The sequence below is a fragment of the Cheilinus undulatus genome, linkage group 1, assembly GCF_018320785.1.
Source record: "Cheilinus undulatus linkage group 1, ASM1832078v1, whole genome shotgun sequence".
NCBI classification, from domain to species: Eukaryota; Metazoa; Chordata; class Actinopteri; order Labriformes; family Labridae; genus Cheilinus; species Cheilinus undulatus.
The window spans coordinates 31645964-31665091 of record NC_054865.1 but is presented as its reverse complement, the minus strand read 5'-3'; the positions used below and the strand labels follow the sequence as shown (position 1 = coordinate 31665091).

The window sequence follows — 19128 nt, the reverse complement described above, 5'->3', positions numbered from 1 at the left end:
AGTTAGAAGTCTATTTTCTACTAAAGTATAAATGTTCTGTTACTTTCATTGTATCAGCACTTCAGGTTGTTATTAAAAATAATCAATTAAAAAGATCCTTCTTCTAGGACTTATTTTTTGCCATGGTATTGAAACAGATATTGAATATCTATTTTTTTTATTTGTATCATATCAAAGTTTAAAATTTGAGTGTCGTGCCAACCTTAAGTTGTTAGTGACAATTATGACTATTGGCACTTTTCCAATATTTGTCTATTGGAAACCATAAATCTTACTAATAAATAAGAAATTACCCATTAGCAATTAACATCAATCAAGTTTGAAATACGTTTCAGACTCAGCTAATGCTTTATTGTTAGTAAACAAATGCTATTCTAGTAATGATATTGATTAAAGATTTTAGTTATGATACACAAGGAGAATGATGAGTTGTCAAATTGCAGGCCTTTTTGGTGGGCAGACTGTGAAGAATCATCTGTTGCTTTGCTGCTGGTCATGTGTCACTCGTGGGCCGGGAGGCTGTGTGGATGCTGCTAGGTTACTATCCGACTGAGGTCCAGGAACTGCCTGAAGCCTGTTACAGCCAGCTAATGCATTCTCCCAACCTCCCCCTCTCCTCTGCTCCCTCTCATGCTCTTCCTCTCTGTCTCTTTCTCTCCCTTTCTTTCATAAGCTCTCCCTTTTTCCATGAGCCACTGCTCTCTCCATCTCCCAAACCCCCTCCCCCTCCCTGAAGTGCTAACCACTCTCCTCCACCACACTCTTTTCTTTCCGCCTGCTCTCTCACATGTGCACGTGCACTGAAACACACATATACAGACACACAAACTATGGCAGCTTCCACAACAGTGTACAACCTCCCCCACACTCCAGCGAGGCAGTGTGCAAGTGCCTCTGGCTTGCCCTGACCCACATCTTGATATAGCCCTAAGTATGCTTACAGCTAAGTCCTGAAGACACTCCTGCCACTCTCAGCCTAATCAGGCCTGACCTGCTGTCGGCACACAGGGCAGATACAGGCCAGTCTAGATAGACCATTATCATTTTCAGAAACCTCTGGGATGGCTCTAGGTGCTGCTGCTCCTCCTTCCCCCTCTCCACCACTGATTGCAGGTTTCCGACCAGACAGGCACATGTGCTATCTGGGATAGTTAGTTAAACATTACAGAAATGACCAGATTCTCTGCCATGTTAGCCTGAGAAGTACACATAAAACAGCTTTAAGTCAGCAAAGAAATGCTCTCCAACACTTAAGCAGATTTTTATGCTAAGATAAAATCTAAATCCTTGATTGAATTAGACTTCAGTCTCCTACAGTTCCCCTGAATGAATACCCCTGAGCAGTATGGCTAAAATTACCTCAAATTTTATAAAAATAAAACAAATATTAATCTTTTGCATTGTATTACCTTCCCATCTTTGAACTCAACAGGTGGGGGTTTCCTTTCCTCATCGTTCCCCTCTTGGCTGGACTCGACCCAGGAACAGTTGGATTCATCCTGTTGGCTGAAAGCAGCCTCCAGCTGGGGCATTAGGTCAGGAAGAAGGTCAGGAGGCTCTAGGCCTTCCAAGTCTCCTTCTTGTGATTGCAGGATATTGTCTCCCGGTGCTTCGTATCCATTAGTGTTGATGGCCCCGCAGCTCTGAGGCTGCTCAGAAGGCAGGTGGTTGGTCGTGTTTGGGTAGCAACTCATAGATTCTCCAAACAACTCAGATTGCTTGCAGTTTTCCTGTGTTTCCCCAGAACAGCGTAGGGTCTGGAAAGGACATTCCTTTGCCTGACTGACAGGGGCCCTGGTGAGCTGCTGACTCACCGCAGTTGTAGGTGGAAACTGATGTGCTGTCCCTGGTAGCTCAGGCATTGTAGAAGTGAGAGGTGCATTGATGGTGGTGGGCCTTGACTCTGAGGCTCTGGACAAAGAGTGCTGACTGAGAGCTGGTATTTCAGGCTCTCCAGGGTAGGCTGGGTACTGAGCTGGTTGGTAAGGAGAGGCAGAACTGACAGAACATGTGGGCAGAGAATGGACCATAGATGATGAATGCATGGGAAAGGGCAGGTTAGGGTCTTGTGGTCCTGATCCAGAGAAGGCTTGACCTCCCCTGGGCAGCTGGTAGCTACCCTGCTGCTGCGGTGGCTGTATACACGTCCCACTTAAAGAGGTGTTTTGCTGATCCAAATAGGGTTTATTCTGTAGAGCCCTTGAATGGAACCTGGGTCCACCTGCAGACAGTTGGTGCTGAACCTGTTGAGTATGGTGAACTTGAGACTGACCTCCCTGGTGAAAGGAGAAATTATGATGCTGCTGTTGCTGCAAAGACAAAGTCTGTGCGTTAATTTGGTGCTGGCGCTGGTTTAACAGCTGCTGCTGATGACTTTGCTGATGATGCAGCTGCTGCTGTCGCTGTTGTGGATGATGACATGGGTGATGTTGTTGCTGCTGTGTTTGATGTTGTCGGACATGCAATTGCTGCTGCTGATGACAAAGCTGTTGTTGCTGATGCTGCTGAGACAATTGGTGGTACATATTCCCATTCTGGTCTTGGTTCCCCCACATTGGACTGCTACTGTTGCAGTACAGCCCATTGGATTGAGGTACTTGGCTCATGACATTGTGGTACTGGCCGTGCTGATCTGCGATCATACCCCGACCACCACCACCCTGGTCCCCTGGACCAGAAAATGGCTGACCCATAGGATTCTGTCCTTTGACACCAACGTAGTGGCCCATCTGCTCACTGTAAACGGGCATGGTTTGCTGGGTTGACACTGGTGGTATTATGTCTTGGTGCTTTCCTGAACCTAGAGGCCCCACTTGGAGGGGCTCAAATTCAGCACTAAGGTTTAGCTCATCCACAAGTGAAGGAGCTAAGGGGAAGCCATCCTCATCCAGCCCTTCCAAACCTCCAACAAAGAGGTTGGGGTCATTAAAGAAGTCCATGGCAGAGCTTTGAGGTAAGCTGGAACCTTTGAAACTCCACTGGATCCAAGCTGGTCCCAATGAGCTTCACTGATACCAAAGCTACAGCATGGTCTTTGTGTTGTGCACCTAGCAAAAAGGGAAAAAGAGAACATTAAAATACAGCTTTGATCTGAGAAAATGATTACTGTAAGTGTGTGTGGTTTTCCGTTTAAATCAAGGCGTGGTCAAGATCAGCGACTCTAATTGGTGGGTTAGGGCCCAAAGTTGGGTCACAGCAACATTTTCAGTGGGTTGGGGAAGTGTGGTTGAATAAAAAATGTGGATTAAAGTGTATGATGCATGAAAGCGCTAAATGACCATAATCCATGTGTTTTCTTTATTCTTTTTCTGTGAGAACTAGTTGGTTGTTTTCTTGAGACAGACTCATTCTTCTCGTTATATTGTGATCACAACACTGATTTTGTCCCCAGAAAACACACAAAATGTGCTTGTTATCATGGAAAATTGTGTAGATTAAAATGCATGCATGTCCCCCTAGCATCTGCAATGATGTACTTTTTTTTAACACATTTGTTTTCCTCCAACTCCTTTTCTAATTCTAAGTTTTGTTCTTCCCAGGTCCAAACTACAACTTTGTTTCAATATGAGTGGTTGAAACTTTTTTGAAATATGAGTTGTCATTTCTTATCAAGGGGGAGGTGGTGGGTCCTGAGACTTGACCTGTTGATAATCACTGGTGTACTAGTAGATATTAAGCATCAGAACACAGGCTGCGATCAAATGAGTCATTGTAATCAAGAATTACACACAATACACAAACCCTTTCCATTTAAATGACATATATTAAATATACATTTCTTCATTATAATTGCATCTAAATAATCAATTTCCTTATTGCTTGCTATCTAAAACTAATGCATGAACACCCAGTCAGCTAAAAAAAGCTTTCAAATGGCAGGTAAACGCTGGGTCAAAAAGATGTGAGAGAAATTTGGAACTGTCAATTATCTATCAGCACTGCCTTTCATGTTTGCAGCAAAGCAGCTGGTACAAACCAACCGCCAGCCATCAGCAGGTGCCTCTTCCTGTACCCCCTCCTATTTAACAGATACACACAAACCCTGAATTCAACCCCCACCCCCACAACCAATGAAGCTGCCCTGCTACTGCAGAACGTGTGGGAGGCGCAGACAGCTGATAGAATTTCAACAGCTAGGGACACAGGCGGATGAGGTCCTTAGTCAGAGTGTGTGTGGTTGAGTGTGTGTATGTGTGTTCTCCAACCACAAACCAGCGGAAGATGACAGGAGCTTACCCAGGTCAGTCATTACGCTGACTTGCTATGCACCCAGGCACACAGAAGCACCAATGAACAGACATCCACAACATAACATTGGCGACCAATATCAAAGGAAGGCTGACAAGCACTTCTCAGATAGGAATATGCTGTTCTCTGTCATTATTCTTTTCATAAGTTATTCATACTGGTAAACTACTCTAACTTAATTTTCAGCAGTTTATTCAGATTGTGGTTCAGTAATTTACAATTCTTAAAAAAATTAAGCCTCAACTTAACCTGGATCACAAACTCCACAAAAGAGATGGAAATGCTTTCTCTTATTGTATCATCAGCCTGGGTTCACTGAAATGTTTTTTAGGGCTGAGAGTCACTATCACTAGTAGTACATGAGACAGATAATCTGTATTTTGAATCAATATGCTTTAATGATAAATAAAATGCACTTGATAAATGACAAAAGTAACAGGAAAAGTAAAGAACAATTCAGCTCTAGCTTAGTCAACATGAGATACAATACTGAGCAACAACGCAGCAGGAAAAAGGGAAGTGATGTCGTACATTCACATTGTCAGTGGTACTTAGGCTTCACATTAATACTTGTGTGACTGGAGCAGTTTTTGATTAATTAATTTATTTGAATCAAGTAACTTGGATGCATATCTACTCAACCCCCTTTTTTGTTGTTTATTTTCTTCTTTTAATACTAATTTGATATGATTAAAGCTATATTTCAACAAGCTTTGTCTAGAATTGATTGTTACATTTTTTTACAAAGGTAATGAAAATTGTAAATCATTAATTTTATTGATTATTCTAAAGTTAAAATGCCAATACAGATAGTGGGCCAAACTCCAGATATCTCATGCAATCATGCAATACTTGACACACTGCACCATTACAACACCATTATCATTAGTTACCAATAAAAAAAATCTCACACAGGCATGAAGTCTGTCCTGTTTTTAGTGCGAGTAGTCTTCTCCAGACTTGCATGCTTGTTTACTGCTTGGTTTACTGGGGAATCATGACACTCCTGAAATGTGACTTTCTGTCAAGTCATGTTTCCCTCTTTGAATGGCTATCTTCATAGGAATGATTTGTTTTACATTAGACAAGGAAAACAGGAGAAAAGTGACGACTGCCCAACGAGAGACAAACAATGCGTCTTACATTAGAATTAAGAGAGCAAATGTGCATGAATGATGAATGAAATTTCCAATACAGTTTGAGTATGATAGAAAATGGTCACTTGAAGTTGTCTTAGCTGATAAAAACCATCACTAATGAGTATTTTACAAAATTAAGGCGTTCACAATTGTATTGAGTCAATTTTTCATCTGTTCCAATAACAAGACCAAGTATGATGCAAATTTCATATGCATTAATCTACAAAAAAAAATGCATCTTATTTGTTTTATTTTAAATAATTCAGAAGACTTATTTGAAAGAAATTATAATTTCAATCATAGCTATATAAAGTATGAGACTCAGCTGCACAGAAGTAACAAAGTCAGGGAATGTTGGATGCTCCCAGCTACCTATTCTAACATGGTAAACTAGGGGAAGGTATTATGCAAAATATGAAAACAAGAGTTTATTATGTTAGATATAATACGTTCATCATATTACATTTTAGGACAAAAATGCACTAGTGTGGCATATCCCTGAATTTGCTAGCTAAGCCCCCGCTAACCTCTACAACACCCCCCAATCTGGCCTTGAGGATCAGACTTGTGCAGCTGTTTCCTTCATAATCGTGGCGTTGTCTGCATCATCCAAGCACGTGCAACACAAACCTCATATCAACACCACCTGTGAACTCAACTGTACCTGGGCCGCCATTGCATCCTAGGAATTACACATTCACCCAATTTTAAGCACCTTAGTTCATGGTTTTAAAGCGGCAAGTTTAAACTAAACGACAATTAAAGTTGTATCAGCAGTCTAGCTAAAGAATAAATTGCGTGAAGTATGTCACATTTACATAAAAGTTGTTGAACTGTTGCTGTGCCGCATTGTATTTGGTAGACGTCGCCCTTATTGGTGAAAGTAGTTAAAATAGTGTCAATTAACACTCAGCAACAGGTTTTTCGTGTTTTTTCTAGCTGTAATAACGCCTTCACCAAGGATACGTCGAGCTCACCTCAGAAGTCAGTCGCATCCTCTTCATCTCCAACCAGCAATGGCTTCAGCTCTTGCCAGCGCGTTGTTTGATAAGCCAGCGAGGCGGCAATTTGTTGCGCTACTTTGAGCGCAACTACTCGCCAAGTGGAAACAAATGTAAATGTACGCGGGACATTTGGTTTTAGAATTAATTCCTCCGAGTCGGGTTGTCTTCCACGCGCTCTTCACCGGAGCTTCACTCAGGAAAGCCACGGGATTCAAGAGGTGTCGTGACGCTTCAACACTGGGGAAGAGGAGGGGGAGGAGGCCGGAGATGGATGGAGAGGTCGACAGTGACGGTGTCCATGATAATAAGCTACTACTACTTGGTGCTTGACTGACTTTCCTTTTCATTTAAAGTAGCCATGAGGGCCCGGCTCACAGGTACAGCGGCAAAATCCTAGTGCGGTTCTGACTGAGCCCAGCTGGTCGCTGTCAGTTCAGGACCACCGTGTACCAAGAACCGAGGAGGAGTACTTATTAAGTCACGCGCGTTTTAAATTCGGACGGCAAACTTCGCGAAAGAACAATGAAAAATGCTATTTAAAGTGAGAACGTACGGAAAACTAGTGCGGACAAGTTTGGCAAGTCAACGGTCTTATCCCTGCGAGGAAGATACACATTCAGCAAGGCGGTGTGTCATCAGACAGCTGAGGCGAGCCCCACTCACCGACTGTCAGACATTTGACAGCTCCTCGCCTGAATGAAAACCTAACTCTCCGAGTCTCAAATATCTGTCAAGAGGAACAGAAAGAATTGTTAGTCCTTACCTGAAAGGAACACTAGAGTTGAAGTCCAGACGTGAATACAGGGAGAGTGTTATCGGCGAAGTTGTGACAGTGTTGATAGTTGTACTCCTGCTGGCGACCACGGCACAGCGGCTCTACCGCTGCTGCTGACGTGACTCTGATAACACCATATTTGCATAAAAGTGACACTCTCTGTGATTGGACCGACGACAATTTGCAACAATTTCACCTCTCCTTGTTAAATTAGAAACGGGCACCTCAAGTAGGAATACTTTTGGGGAGGCTCCGCCCCGAACCAGGTCGACAGAGTAGCTGATAAAATCAGGTATTCGTGTGTAAAGTCCTTATGTTGACAGAGTGCATAAGATGGCCGCGTATGAGCCAGAGCCAATCCAGGGAGGTTTTACTTTCGCACATGCACCGGAGTCTCTCCTCAATGCAAACATGACAGGAGTGAAAGAGCTGCTCTGCTCCGTGGGTACATGCCGACCTCTGCTGGCTGTCTTGTTGACTGACCTCAACCCAGTTATTGCAATTTTTCTTGCTATCACTGAATGTGTTGGTAATCTACTTCGTGACATTTTTTTATCCTACGTGGCAGTAAAGTATTTTTCAAACGGTTCTACAAAATACTAATTTTGACAACACTCCAGACATTCTGCAAGGCCACCTTAAAACGAATTTGAAACAAGGACTTACATAAAAGTCTTCGTTGTTTCCCTCTAAAATTAAGTTTATGAGAATTATTCCAGTTATTGCTAGCTATGTGTGTAAAATTTTGTAAAGTTAATGGCCAATATATTTTTTTAAATTGTGCTTTTCCATACATTATGTGCTTGTGCAGCTTGATATTTACAGACTCTAAGCACATTTATTTCATTTCTTTGACTTCAGAGAAAAGTATTTAATCCTGTAACTATATAAAAGTAGCAGTCTTTCACAAACTTGAGAAAGATTGGCTCAAAACCAAAGCCACTTTACTCGTGGTTGAAGATGCCAAAAAAATAGTGCGAAGTACGCTGAGATTTGGTTGTTTTTGCCTTTAATTGCGTTTAAAAATAGACAGGTTTAATATCAAATATGCTTCTGAAATATTGTCATCATGTTGTCTAAGCCAGAACCCGCTACAAATCAAAATATCGCACATTAGTCCAGCACAACAAAAAAGTTTATTCCTGTGGCTGAACAAAGACTCACGTTTTATGCTGTCCATTAAGTAGTTCAAAACTAAATCTTATACATGGTTTTCATTCAGACCTATGAAGAAATTCTGCAGTAACTTATCTGAATGAAATCTTTGAAGAAACTTAGGTAACAATGTCAAGGACAGCTAAGTAACCAAAGCCATTCACTAAAGAACCCGAGCATTGATGCAGACACATCTTAAGTCAAAGCTGAGCACAGCATCCAGTATTTACACATCAACCTTTAATAACAAATGATACATAAAACATTCAAATGAAATAAAATCAGACAATAAAATACAGGAGCTTACTTATTTAGCATCTCATTAAGATCCATACTTTCCTGCTCTGCTTTATATATTAAGAATTATGTAAGACAGTTTACATGGTGGAATTAAAAAGAAATCATAGTCCAATCGTAAGCAAATATAAAACATATTCCAATAAAAGTGAATGATGGGAGAGTGTGGAGTGGATTTGGAAGTTTTAGCCACATATCTGCAACTGAAACATTGAACAGTCCTAAGCCAATTTCAGCTTGTAGTGTTGATTACTTTGTCCACTTTACTTGCCACGCAATTGCAAATTGCTATTCTCATACTTTCAGCTCCTTTTGGGACAACATGTTATATGTCACTTTGTCCAAAATGTGCATGGATCTGATCATCTAAATGAGAAAGCTCTTTGCACTGCATCACAGCCTAAATGATGTTGCTGAGACATCCATTTGTCGTCGTTGATTTACATATGATACAAACTTTGTTTCCTTATTCTAAAGCTCTTTGAAGAGATGCCTACAAAGCTTTTAAAGCTGAGCAATAATGTGGAGATTTAACATAGTTCTGCCAACTGTTTCAAGGACCCAGTTCCCAATAAACAGCTGAGGCAAGCCAATGGCTCGGCATCTGATGCATGTGGATCCCCCTAGTGGCTGCTTTAAGGACACTGCAGGTTCAGCTCTGGGGAGGACTGTCATCTTTGCTGAAAGGCTGCGTCGATCCTGGCTTCACCCAGGACAACCCTGACACCTGCGTTCCCTTGTGGTGATCCTCAGGCCGTCTCTAGAGCAAGAAAAGCAAATTAGCAGTTACATAACAGGCACAGCTAAACCAATCAAAGTGCAGATAGTACCCAATCAGCCTTAGACAAACCCTTTGGGTTTTAATTCTCAGAGGTGGAACTGCAGAGGACTGAACTCTCCTGCTTATGTAGCTTGTTTAAAAAATAAAATATAAGATGTAACCACCCCCCACCCCCAAACCATTTTAAAAACTTAAAACTCACTTTGTATGTGAACATTCGCTCTTTTGCTTCTTCATGAACGGCAGGGTTCCACGGAGAAAAACTATCAGAGAAAAGAGTAGTTACAAATGTTTCCCCTTATGAGTGCATTTATGTCAAGAACTGTCTGTGTAGTAGTCCTGAAGGTTAAACAATGTTAAATTGAAACAGTTCACCAACCTTATTGCGTAGGGATCATCAATCTTAGGCTGGTCAAAAAGATGACTGTTGCATAGTTTCACACTATCCACCACTTTGCTTTTGAACAATTGAACATCCTTTTCATATCTGAAAGTTTAAAAAAAGACAGTTTTAGACAGAATTTCTTACAAAAGATTAGAACAATTTTTCTGGCTGATTTGAAAGCCTGTTAATCGTCCTCCTATATAATTTAGTAGAAGACAACTGAATTTATACATTGCAAGAAAAGTAGAGCACTAAGGGCTAAGTAACTTCTGGTCCATAACAAACCATTAAACATGTTTTTTGTAATCACCACACAGCATTACATGTTCATTTTTTATGGTTTATACCTTCATTTAGAATAAAAGTAAGTTCAAGGATGCTCAGACACTCACAGCACTGCAGCTTCTGGGTTGAGTGGTTCTGTGGTATTTATCTTGTAGAAAATTGTACGTGCGTACATCAAGACTTGCCAGATGTGGTTGTGATTCCGTCTAAAAGAAAACAAGAGTTGACCACACCATAAAACATTTCTCTGTGCCAACAGAAACTCTAACATGACCCCCTTTCATGTAAATAGAGCAAAGAAGAGAGAACAATCAAAACTAACAAGTAAACAAAATACCATTTTTGAATTGTAATTGCATTCTCAACCTTGTTCTGAAAAATTAAATGTGTGTAACTTAATGTCTTATCATGTTTTTTTTCACTATTCCCTCTTGGATTTGAAAACCATACATTGCAGTTAAAAAAGCAAGCTTAATATTTGTATCAGAAAGAATAAGGGGGATAGGAGTGTGCATTGTATGAGCATCAGAGTGTAGAAAAGATACCTCCATTTGGTGAAAGCTCTTCTGACATCAAGCTCTCCTGACACAGGATCAACAAGAGGGTGGAAGACTGGGATGTCAAATACTAATTTCTGAAACAAAGCATAAGGAACTATTACTATTCTGTAAATAAGGTTTTGTTTCCAATATCACTGTAAAGAGCAGCTTGATAGCTCCGGGGAGCCACACTTAAGTCTATTTGATAAACGTTGATGCAACTTGTAAAATATGCATCTGCTTCTTTCTGACCTTTTGCATAAAATTCAAAATAAGACCCTAACAACCCTGAGCAAATACAGGGATGCTTCACAGTTGTAGACATAACCCTTCTTCTTGTGACGAAAAATACACCCAGGCTCTTGGAGCTGTTTTGTGAACAGCACATGTCATAAAGACTGATCTGATTATATGAATTTGACACAAGTACACAATACTTACAGGGCATTCTCCATCTGGATAGTTATCTGGAATATACACAGTGAATTTGAAGACTCCATCCTGGTACAGGCCATGTCTGATGAATATGACCCCAAACCACACTAAACAGTAGGGAACAAGCAGTACATATCAGCAGAGATGTGGCACATGTTGAACAAAAGCACTAGAAATGCACATATTTTTTAGTAATTTCTTTAAGCAGATGTTTAGAAATCTGGGAGGAATCTATGGATAGACTTGTCAGTGCAAACAAGAAAAATTGTTGATTTTCAAAAGGGGTCCTTACTTAGTGCTGATTTGTGGGATGGCTGGACATAAATTCCAGGGAGCTTCTGCTTAATCACCAGTGTGCTACAGGTCACCAGAAGAAAAATCAATATACAATAGATTAACAACCACTTAACTTGTGTGCCATCTTAATTCTTAAAATATGACAACGTTTAAATCTGAAACTGGACCAGTGCTTACAACTCAGCCAGCAGTGAGTACTCCAAGTAAAAGGGGCCATAGGAGGCATGTGTGCCATTGGCAGACTGGACTGGAGTACCAGTTGCTGCAGGCTTGGTAATGGGTGTGGCATTTTTAGGAATAGGTGGAAGCTGTTTCTTGCCGAAGGGCAGCCGGGCAGGGCTGGCTCTCTGCTCCCCGTGCCCGCTTTGTTCCTCGTTGTCAGATCTCTGCTGTTATTTGAAAGAGTAACATGAATGAATATCAACACATCAGCAAAGAATGAAGAAAAAACATTTGTTTTAAAGGAAGACATAGAGAAAGCCCTAATAGCCAGACAGAGCCAAGTGTTTGTTAGCTATCGTGTGCACTCAGAGCAGACCCATAGCCCAGGGTAGTGACCATGTGCTGAGACAAACCTATTAGGTTATGCATCCCATCTAGTATTCATCTTATCAGGAAGCAGCGTCTAGACAAGTATATGCACAGCTATCATCATTACCTTTTGATGCTGCACAGACTGATACAAGCATTTACTGTACAGGGTTACAGCGCACACCAACCACATCAGCAGGAGGCCAGGAATGCAGCAGGAAAGCTCAGCTAAAGTTGCTGATGACTACTACAGGTATGTCAGGAATGCTTACAGTGACTAGAGCAGTTATGCAACAGATCTAGCATTCACGTGTATTCAAGTCAGGCTTGACTACAAAATGTTTTTGGGGTGCTCCTCTGACTGGGAAGGTAAAAATTTACTCACACCCATACTCAAAATGCATTGTTTGCCTCCTCCCTGCCTCATCAGAGTTGCACCACCATGTGACATTTACCCCCTTCTTGTTTTTGTAAAAAGTCAGCCCAGCACTTGCAAAATGGAATAACCACCAACACTGGACTAACTAGTTTTCTATGCACTGACTTTTCAGATAGCAAAATTTACAGGACAAACAGTAATTATTTGAATGAAGTTGTCTCTTTTAAAGATGAATTTCTCCTCCAAAACAAAAGACCACACCCTTAAATTGAGTCCTTGAAATTCCAGTACACTGAGATTCCCAGGAAACAGGTAAGAGACTGAAGACAAATAAAACATTGAATGTTTACAAAATAAAAGGAGAACAGGTGTAAACTTTATTTAACAGCCAGGCTTCACAAATGCTAAATTATTGTTTGGAACTTGAAACAATGTTGTGAAGGCTGAATACAAACACCTTATCTTCCTATTTATGCTTTGTTTGAAACTACCCTATCCCTAATTCAGAGAAAGCCCGTCCCATTTCTCAAGTTGATCTCCCTTCACTTTTCAAATAAATTAGAAACTTTATCTTTGATGTCATTTTAACCTCTGAAGAATCCTTACAGGTCAGTATATAAATGCAGTGCACATTTATGCAGGTTATAGACAGAAAATCTGACACAAGATTTAATACCTTTTAAGACCTTTAGAATACCCTCATTGTAAAGTTAAGACCTGTGATCTTCAATTTCTAACCAGTAACAATGATTTTTACTTGGTTTTGGTCTGATTGACAAAAAGAAAAGAAAATGTCAGCAGTATTTTTACTGTGGTCTGCAAATAGACCTTTCTTAGAGCATTTAGAGAATAGACTATGAGAAAAATAACCTGATACCACAAGGCAGACAAATAGAAGGTCTTATTTTTAACTCAAATAGCCTATAGGTAGCTATACTATACAATCTAGAAAAAACTATTTATAAGCACTTTGATAAAAACTAAAAAGTTGAACAGCCAACAATAAGGTTTAAAAAAAAAAGAAGGTATGACTGCCAATTCCAGGATACTTACCATCTTTACTCTGAATTTAAAACATTTATGTGTCAATGATCACTATACTGTTACAGCTGACCAGCCATAGGTCACAATAATTGAGTTGTATAAATTCCAATAATTTGTCTCCATAAGTCTGGAAAGAATTCAGATCAGATCTAACAGAGTTCTGAACAATTTTATGTGTGATTAAATCTAAATATAGAAAAAACCTAGGCAGAAAAGAATCCTACAACCTCTTAGATAAATGGGCTATAAAAATGATTAAAATAAACAATTAAGACCTTATAGTCTTGAATTTTAGACTTTTTAAAAGCCTTGATTTTGGCTGAATTGAATTATCAACTTTAAAACCTTCAAGACACTGTTCTGATCCATTTGATGGATGAATTAATAGTGCTTGATATTATTTTGAATCAGCTGGCTATCAGATTGGCTTCAAGCATCAGTACTGGGTTGTATAATGTTTGAAAAGGGTCTTACTTTCTCTACATAATATAATCAAGTTTAATGTTATTGGCTTTTTAAGTGTTTCCAATGTTTAATTCTCGGTTCTGTTCAGATGAACACATTTGGTACCATGTGTTTAACTTTACCTTACGACTTGTATTTGCAGACATGCTCCAGAAAGGGTTAAGGTTCATTACTCATTAAGAGGTTCAGACTAATGTCCCTCCTTTTATGTCGGTCCCACGACAAGTGCTGTCCGGGCCATCCGCTGCTGTGATAAAAAAAAAAAAGAGGACAGTGAGGTATGAGGTCAAAAAACACAAACAATAAGCACAAGTACTTGCAACTAAAACTATTTAATTTCTCATACACTGAAGCTACAAACATGTCAGCAACCCGAAAGCTACCTATTGAGTTATGTGACGGTTACCAAGATAGTTGGTAGGCATGTAAATGTTGAATTAAGTGTTATAAAATGACAGGAAGAGACGTTTTAGCTTCGTGCTATACTGGCTGTTTCACCAAGTATGCTAAATGTTTCTCTACCGTCGACACTCAAAGTAGTTTTCACTAGCCTTTGTCAGCTATGGTGTGGTTGTAGCAAAAGAGACCCTAATCTAACCCCTAATTTAATTTACTATTAAAACTATGGCACCTCTAAACAGAAATAGGATACTGAGTTATAGTGTCAGTGGACAATCTTAAGTTATTGTGCTAACGCTGCGTTAGCAAACATTACGGAGCAGCTTTAGGTTAAGCTAGTTAAATTGAGGGCTCGGATCTGACTAAATACTCTGAAAAGCCCTAACAGAGCTAAGGTTGCAGTTAATGTCTGACAACAGTAAAGTTGTTTCGCCGGATTGCATCAACTTACTTTACGTTGCCGTTAACGTTACCCTATAATGCTGACCTGTTTGTGCTAACAACAGGATTATTCCTTTAATTTGAGCACCAGCACGTAAGACAGCTCATTAATATTACTCACCGTGTTTGCTCGAAAGCTTTAAAATCTATTTAACGTGGATTTTTACGTGTTTCCTGGTGTAAATATCCAGAAAAGGATCAGCTAGCGTTGTATAAATACTTTGACAGACACCAATGTCGGTCACACAAACCGGAATTCAATCTACCGTGATGAAAAATGAGAGGCGTTACTGAGTTTGAACAAGGATTGTCATTGGCGTACGCGTCAAACGTCCTCGCTGTTGATTCGCTGGCGCTTCTGTCATTAAAACGATGCCCAACCTCGAAAGGTGTTTGATGGAGAAGTGGTTGTCATATGAACGGTAAGTTGCAATGAAAACGCTTTAATTACCCACGCCGATGAAATCGGCAGGGGTTATGTAAAGGGTTCCGTATCTTTGTTTGTTCGTTTGTTTGTATGTGTACAAGATAACTCCAGAACGGAAAGTCGGATCTTCACCAAACTTTCAGGGAATATTGGGATAGTGACAGGGAAGAATCCATTAGATTTTGGTGATGATCCGCTCACCCGTTCGGTCTTTCTCGGACTTCTAATTTTGAACACCACAGTAATCAATGGGAGTGTGAGTTCCTCGGTGGCGCTGCTGAGGCGTGGGTCTGCCGCCTCAGACGGCCGTTCTTAGTTTAGAAAGAAATGCTTGTACCTTAGTGATATAGTCTGTATTTTGTAGGTTATTCTTTCCAACATTAAGCCCCAAGTCGTGTTAATTGTTCAAAGCAGGACTGCACATGTGTAAAAATATCCCAAGTTGATTTTAAACCACCACACTGAGCTGTCATGTAAAAAATAAACAGACGGGTCTTATCACTGCCCTATGTAAAGGGAACTCTCTGAGTTGTATGTTACACCTGTGTGTTTTATGCCAAAATGTCTGCTTTGAATATTGGCAGAGCTCTCCTTCTTTATTTCACTGCAGTGTTGATATTACTGAGGCACAAATTCATTTCCTATTGCTTCAAAATATTTTTAGTTTTTTTTTTACGACTTTTGTGAAACAAAACACCTACAAAAAAGTAAACAGCCTAAGTGAATGGTACATGAATAGCCACCTATGGAAATTTCAGGTTTTCCCCAAATGTTGTTAAATAGCAAAGTTTTTAACACAGATTTCCAAACATCCTAGATGTATTTTGGATGCCAACCAAGTGGCAACCTCTGGTCCTAAAAAATGAAGCCAATGCCAAGTGCAAAAAAATTGCTGTGACGCGAGTGTCCACTTGAGGCTGGCCGCAGGAACCCCGGAAGTCCTGTCTGGACACATGATAAACAGCTGGTTTTGACACTAGAAATAAACTGGCTTACAGCCTGGTTCAAAACACCAAAAGTGTCTCATTAGCTAGTGTCTTATTGTGCTCCCACTGTATGGGGGTGAATTTTTTTGGACCACAATCATTTGGATTGTATTTAGGATGAAAGCTGATTGGCCCCGTCTCATTTGATTGACAGATAGCTCAGCAGGCAGAGGCTCCGTTAGTGGGCGTTAGGTTGATCCAAAGTTCAGTTGAGACAGCAATTTCAATGTGGAAGCCTCCACGGATTGGCTTCAAGAGCCGTTTGAGTCCGCCTATTGTAAGCAGACGACTGATGTCACACGGGGTAAGTCCAATTCTTTCTACAGTCTATGATGCTAACGTTATGTTACTTATCACATAGAAAACAAAAATATTTCACAAACATCTAAAACTACCAGGGTCAGAATTATTTAAAACTGACCGTTTTGTTCAGCCATAGCATAAGCCACTGTTGTGCAATGATGTAATTTACTTTGTAGCATCAAAGCTTGTAAAATCAAGTTAAAGGGATACTTCAACATTTTGGCAAATTCGTCCATTGCCATAATCCCTATAGTCTTAGTAATAGGTTTGTTACCTTCAGTTGTCGGTGCTAGCCGTTTTTAGATCGGCTGCTGCTGAGTTCGGACCTGCTGTGCCAACTCAATGTAAGCAGACGGTATTCCAGCTTTCCCTCATCAAACTCATCAAATACACAATCCAACAACTCCAAAACACTGTCGTTGACAAGTTGTGACCTGCACATTCTCTAGACTCTGGAAAGAAAACTAGTGAGAGATGTGTTTAAAGACTGCAGAACAACTGCCAAGACACTAGTGAATGACTAAGCCAGGTCAGGAATGGTAGTCTCAACGAAGACAATCACTAGAGTCCTGCATAGGAATAAACTGAGAGGTTGCAGGGCAAGAAGAGCTCAACTTCTACAGAAGAGACACCTCCAAGACAGAGACTAAGACAACCTTCAGAAAGATTGTGCATACTGGAAGCATGTCCTTTGATCAGATGAGACCAATCTAGAGCTATTTGGCCATAGAGATGTCATTTATGTTCAGAGATACAGTAGAAGGGCGAGGCGTATAACCCAAAGAATACCGTCCCCCCCAGTGAAACATGGTGGGGTAGTATGGTGTGGGGATGCTTCAGTGCATCTGGAACTGGGAATCTTGTAAAGGTGGAAGGAATCATGAAGAAAGGAAGATACATGAAAATTTTGAAAGAAAGCCTCAAGCATTCAGCCGCAAAACTGAGTCTGGGTTGTCGCTTTGTCTTCCAACATGAAAACGACCCAAAATACACCTGGTTCCTGATGAAATATTGCCTTCAGAAGACCAAAGTGACTGTTGTTGACTGGCCTGCACACGGTTTTACCTGAATCCCCTTGAACTGAAGACCAAGGTCCATGCCAGATGACCATCAAATCTGGAGGAGCTGGAAAGGTTTGGTAAGGAAGATTGGGCTGGGATTCCTCAGGAGAGTTGTTTAACGCTACAACAAATGCAGGCTGTTATCCAGCAAAACGAGACACAACTGACTACTAGCACCAGGGGTGGCTAATTATTTAAACCCTGGTAGTTTTTGCTTTTTAAAATTTTTTTTTCTTTGTGCAAAATGAAAGAATGTAAGCATCCAAAAAACTAGGATGTTCAGAAAAGCTGTGTTAAAAATTCCTAGCTCTGTTTAACAGCACTTGGGAAATACTTGGGAAAAACTGCACATTTTATAGGCAGGCTAATATTTTTTTCTCATCTGTACATAATCCCATTTAAAAATGTGAATTAAAATAAATAAAGTTATAAAATAAAGTAATGAATGAAGAAGGTTAATATCCAAATGTGATGTAGGCTAATTGGCTTACAAAAAAGCTGTGATTTAAATTAATTATACCTTTAATTTTGTGTACAGACTACATTAAAATCAAATGTCTGGGCTTTTTGTACATTGTTCATATTATCTCTTCCTTTATACTCCTTGTTTTTTTTAGAATCATTGTTCATGTTAAGCTGTCCTAAATTTAAAAATGATTAAAAAAAATCTATATTTTACAATAATTTGGATGTTAACATTGTGAAATAACACAAAAGTCAATGCAGTTTTCTTTCAGTTTATGTGCTCTTCTTCTCAGAAGAGCTGCCTTACATGTAAACTCAGTCTCTCAAGATGTACAGTATAGGCTATATTTTCATCCTTTATTATCTAGTTAGTTTTAAAGTTAACAAAGAACAACTTAAAGCTACTAAGGGGCATCTTAATATACATGAAAATTATACACATTTTCCCCTGTCTTAATGGTAATGTTTGGCTGCACTGCACAGCAAAAGGCCCTTGAGAGTTAGGTGCATCCAAGCCATCTGTGTTACATGTTTCTTTAGTTTTGACCACGCTTCATTGGCAGTTCACTCTACTGATTGATTGATTTCTTAACAATGACTCCTAATTATTTTTCCTGGGTGAGGTAAAAAAAAAACTAATTTAATGCATGGGTGGCTGTATTAATTGGTAGAAATGACATTGTCCAAGTTTCAGAGTAAATACAAATTATTGACTCCATTATTGTTATCTGATTGTATATTGTCCCAAGTACACTTCACTGACAAAGGTAATTAGTGTCCTGCTTCCTCATTGGGGCAGCCAACTGTGCAAGGTCATCATCACTCTTTTGACACGTACAAATCAAAGACCACCTCAAAACAAATAAGTTTATGACTGCTCTGTCTTCATTGACATTGAGATAAACTGTCTCGCAAAACAAGAGTGCAAATATCCACATCAATGCTTTCCTAATGAGTTTTTTTTGTCTTTGCCATGGATTCTCTACCTAATCAACTATTGTGACCTTGTTTGGTCAAACAAATATATTAATGAATGTAATTAAAGTCTGGAGATTGAATTAACTAATTGAAAATGTGACCCATTGAAGCTGGATTGCTGTAAAATCTATGATAAATACATTTAAACTTTTTTAAAGTGTCCAAATCAAATTAGAGGCCCCTTAGCATTTTTTCTTTTAAAATCAAAAAATATATGAAAGTAGATATAAAAAAGTCCCTATTACTCATGCCAATCAAGGCCCCATATCTGTGAAGGAAGTACCCCATCAAGAGTAGATCCTTTTTCTG

At 39.8% G+C, this 19128-nt stretch overlaps 2 protein-coding genes across 6 annotated transcripts in view; both read right to left on the bottom strand.

The window, feature by feature from the left end:
- Positions 1–7263, bottom strand: part of chd9 (chromodomain helicase DNA binding protein 9) — an 88642-nt gene extending 81379 nt beyond the window's left edge. For 2 of the 3 annotated variants that reach the window (XM_041792973.1, XM_041792989.1), the window contains exons 1-2: positions 6365–6540; positions 1410–3047 (exon numbers count right to left, since the gene is read on the bottom strand). In XM_041792973.1, the coding sequence (XP_041648907.1) occupies positions 1410–2939 (1530 nt within the window). In that variant the 5' untranslated portion in view covers positions 2940–3047; positions 6365–6540. Of the gene's footprint in view, positions 1–1409; positions 3048–6364; positions 6541–7154 lie in introns of those variants that run through there. The other variant, XM_041792982.1, reaches the window with a different exon arrangement.
- Positions 7264–8544: 1281 nt separating this feature from the next.
- On the bottom strand, positions 8545–14855 carry LOC121514598 (akt interacting protein). Of its 3 annotated transcripts, none has more exons than XM_041794787.1 (10): positions 14721–14855; positions 13882–14006; positions 11518–11729; positions 11336–11400; positions 11050–11150; positions 10615–10703; positions 10177–10275; positions 9779–9886; positions 9602–9662; positions 8545–9378 (listed from the first exon to the last, which is right to left on the bottom strand). In XM_041794787.1, exons 2-10 carry the CDS (start codon positions 13927–13929, stop codon positions 9271–9273), a joined length of 891 nt encoding a protein of 296 aa, XP_041650721.1. In that variant the 5' UTR covers positions 13930–14006; positions 14721–14855; the 3' UTR covers positions 8545–9270. The 3 variants fall into 3 exon arrangements, with proteins under 3 accessions (XP_041650721.1, XP_041650737.1, XP_041650730.1); XM_041794803.1 differs by having other exon boundaries at positions 11518–11726; XM_041794796.1 differs by having other exon boundaries at positions 13882–14003.
- Between the last annotated feature and the right edge of the window lie 4273 nt (positions 14856–19128).

Excerpts from the sequence above, each read along its gene's own strand:
- LOC121514598 (XM_041794787.1), bottom strand. The coding sequence starts at position 13,929 with ATGAACCTTAACCCTTTCTGGAGCATGTCTGCAAATACAAGTCGTAAG. Across the intron at positions 10,704-11,049 it reads ATCCAGATGGAGAATGCCCT|AAATTAGTATTTGACATCCC; the intron begins GTAAGTATTGTG and ends GCTTTGTTTCAG. Across the intron at positions 10,276-10,614 it reads AGAGCTTTCACCAAATGGAG|ACGGAATCACAACCACATCT; the intron begins GTATCTTTTCTA and ends GTTTTCTTTTAG.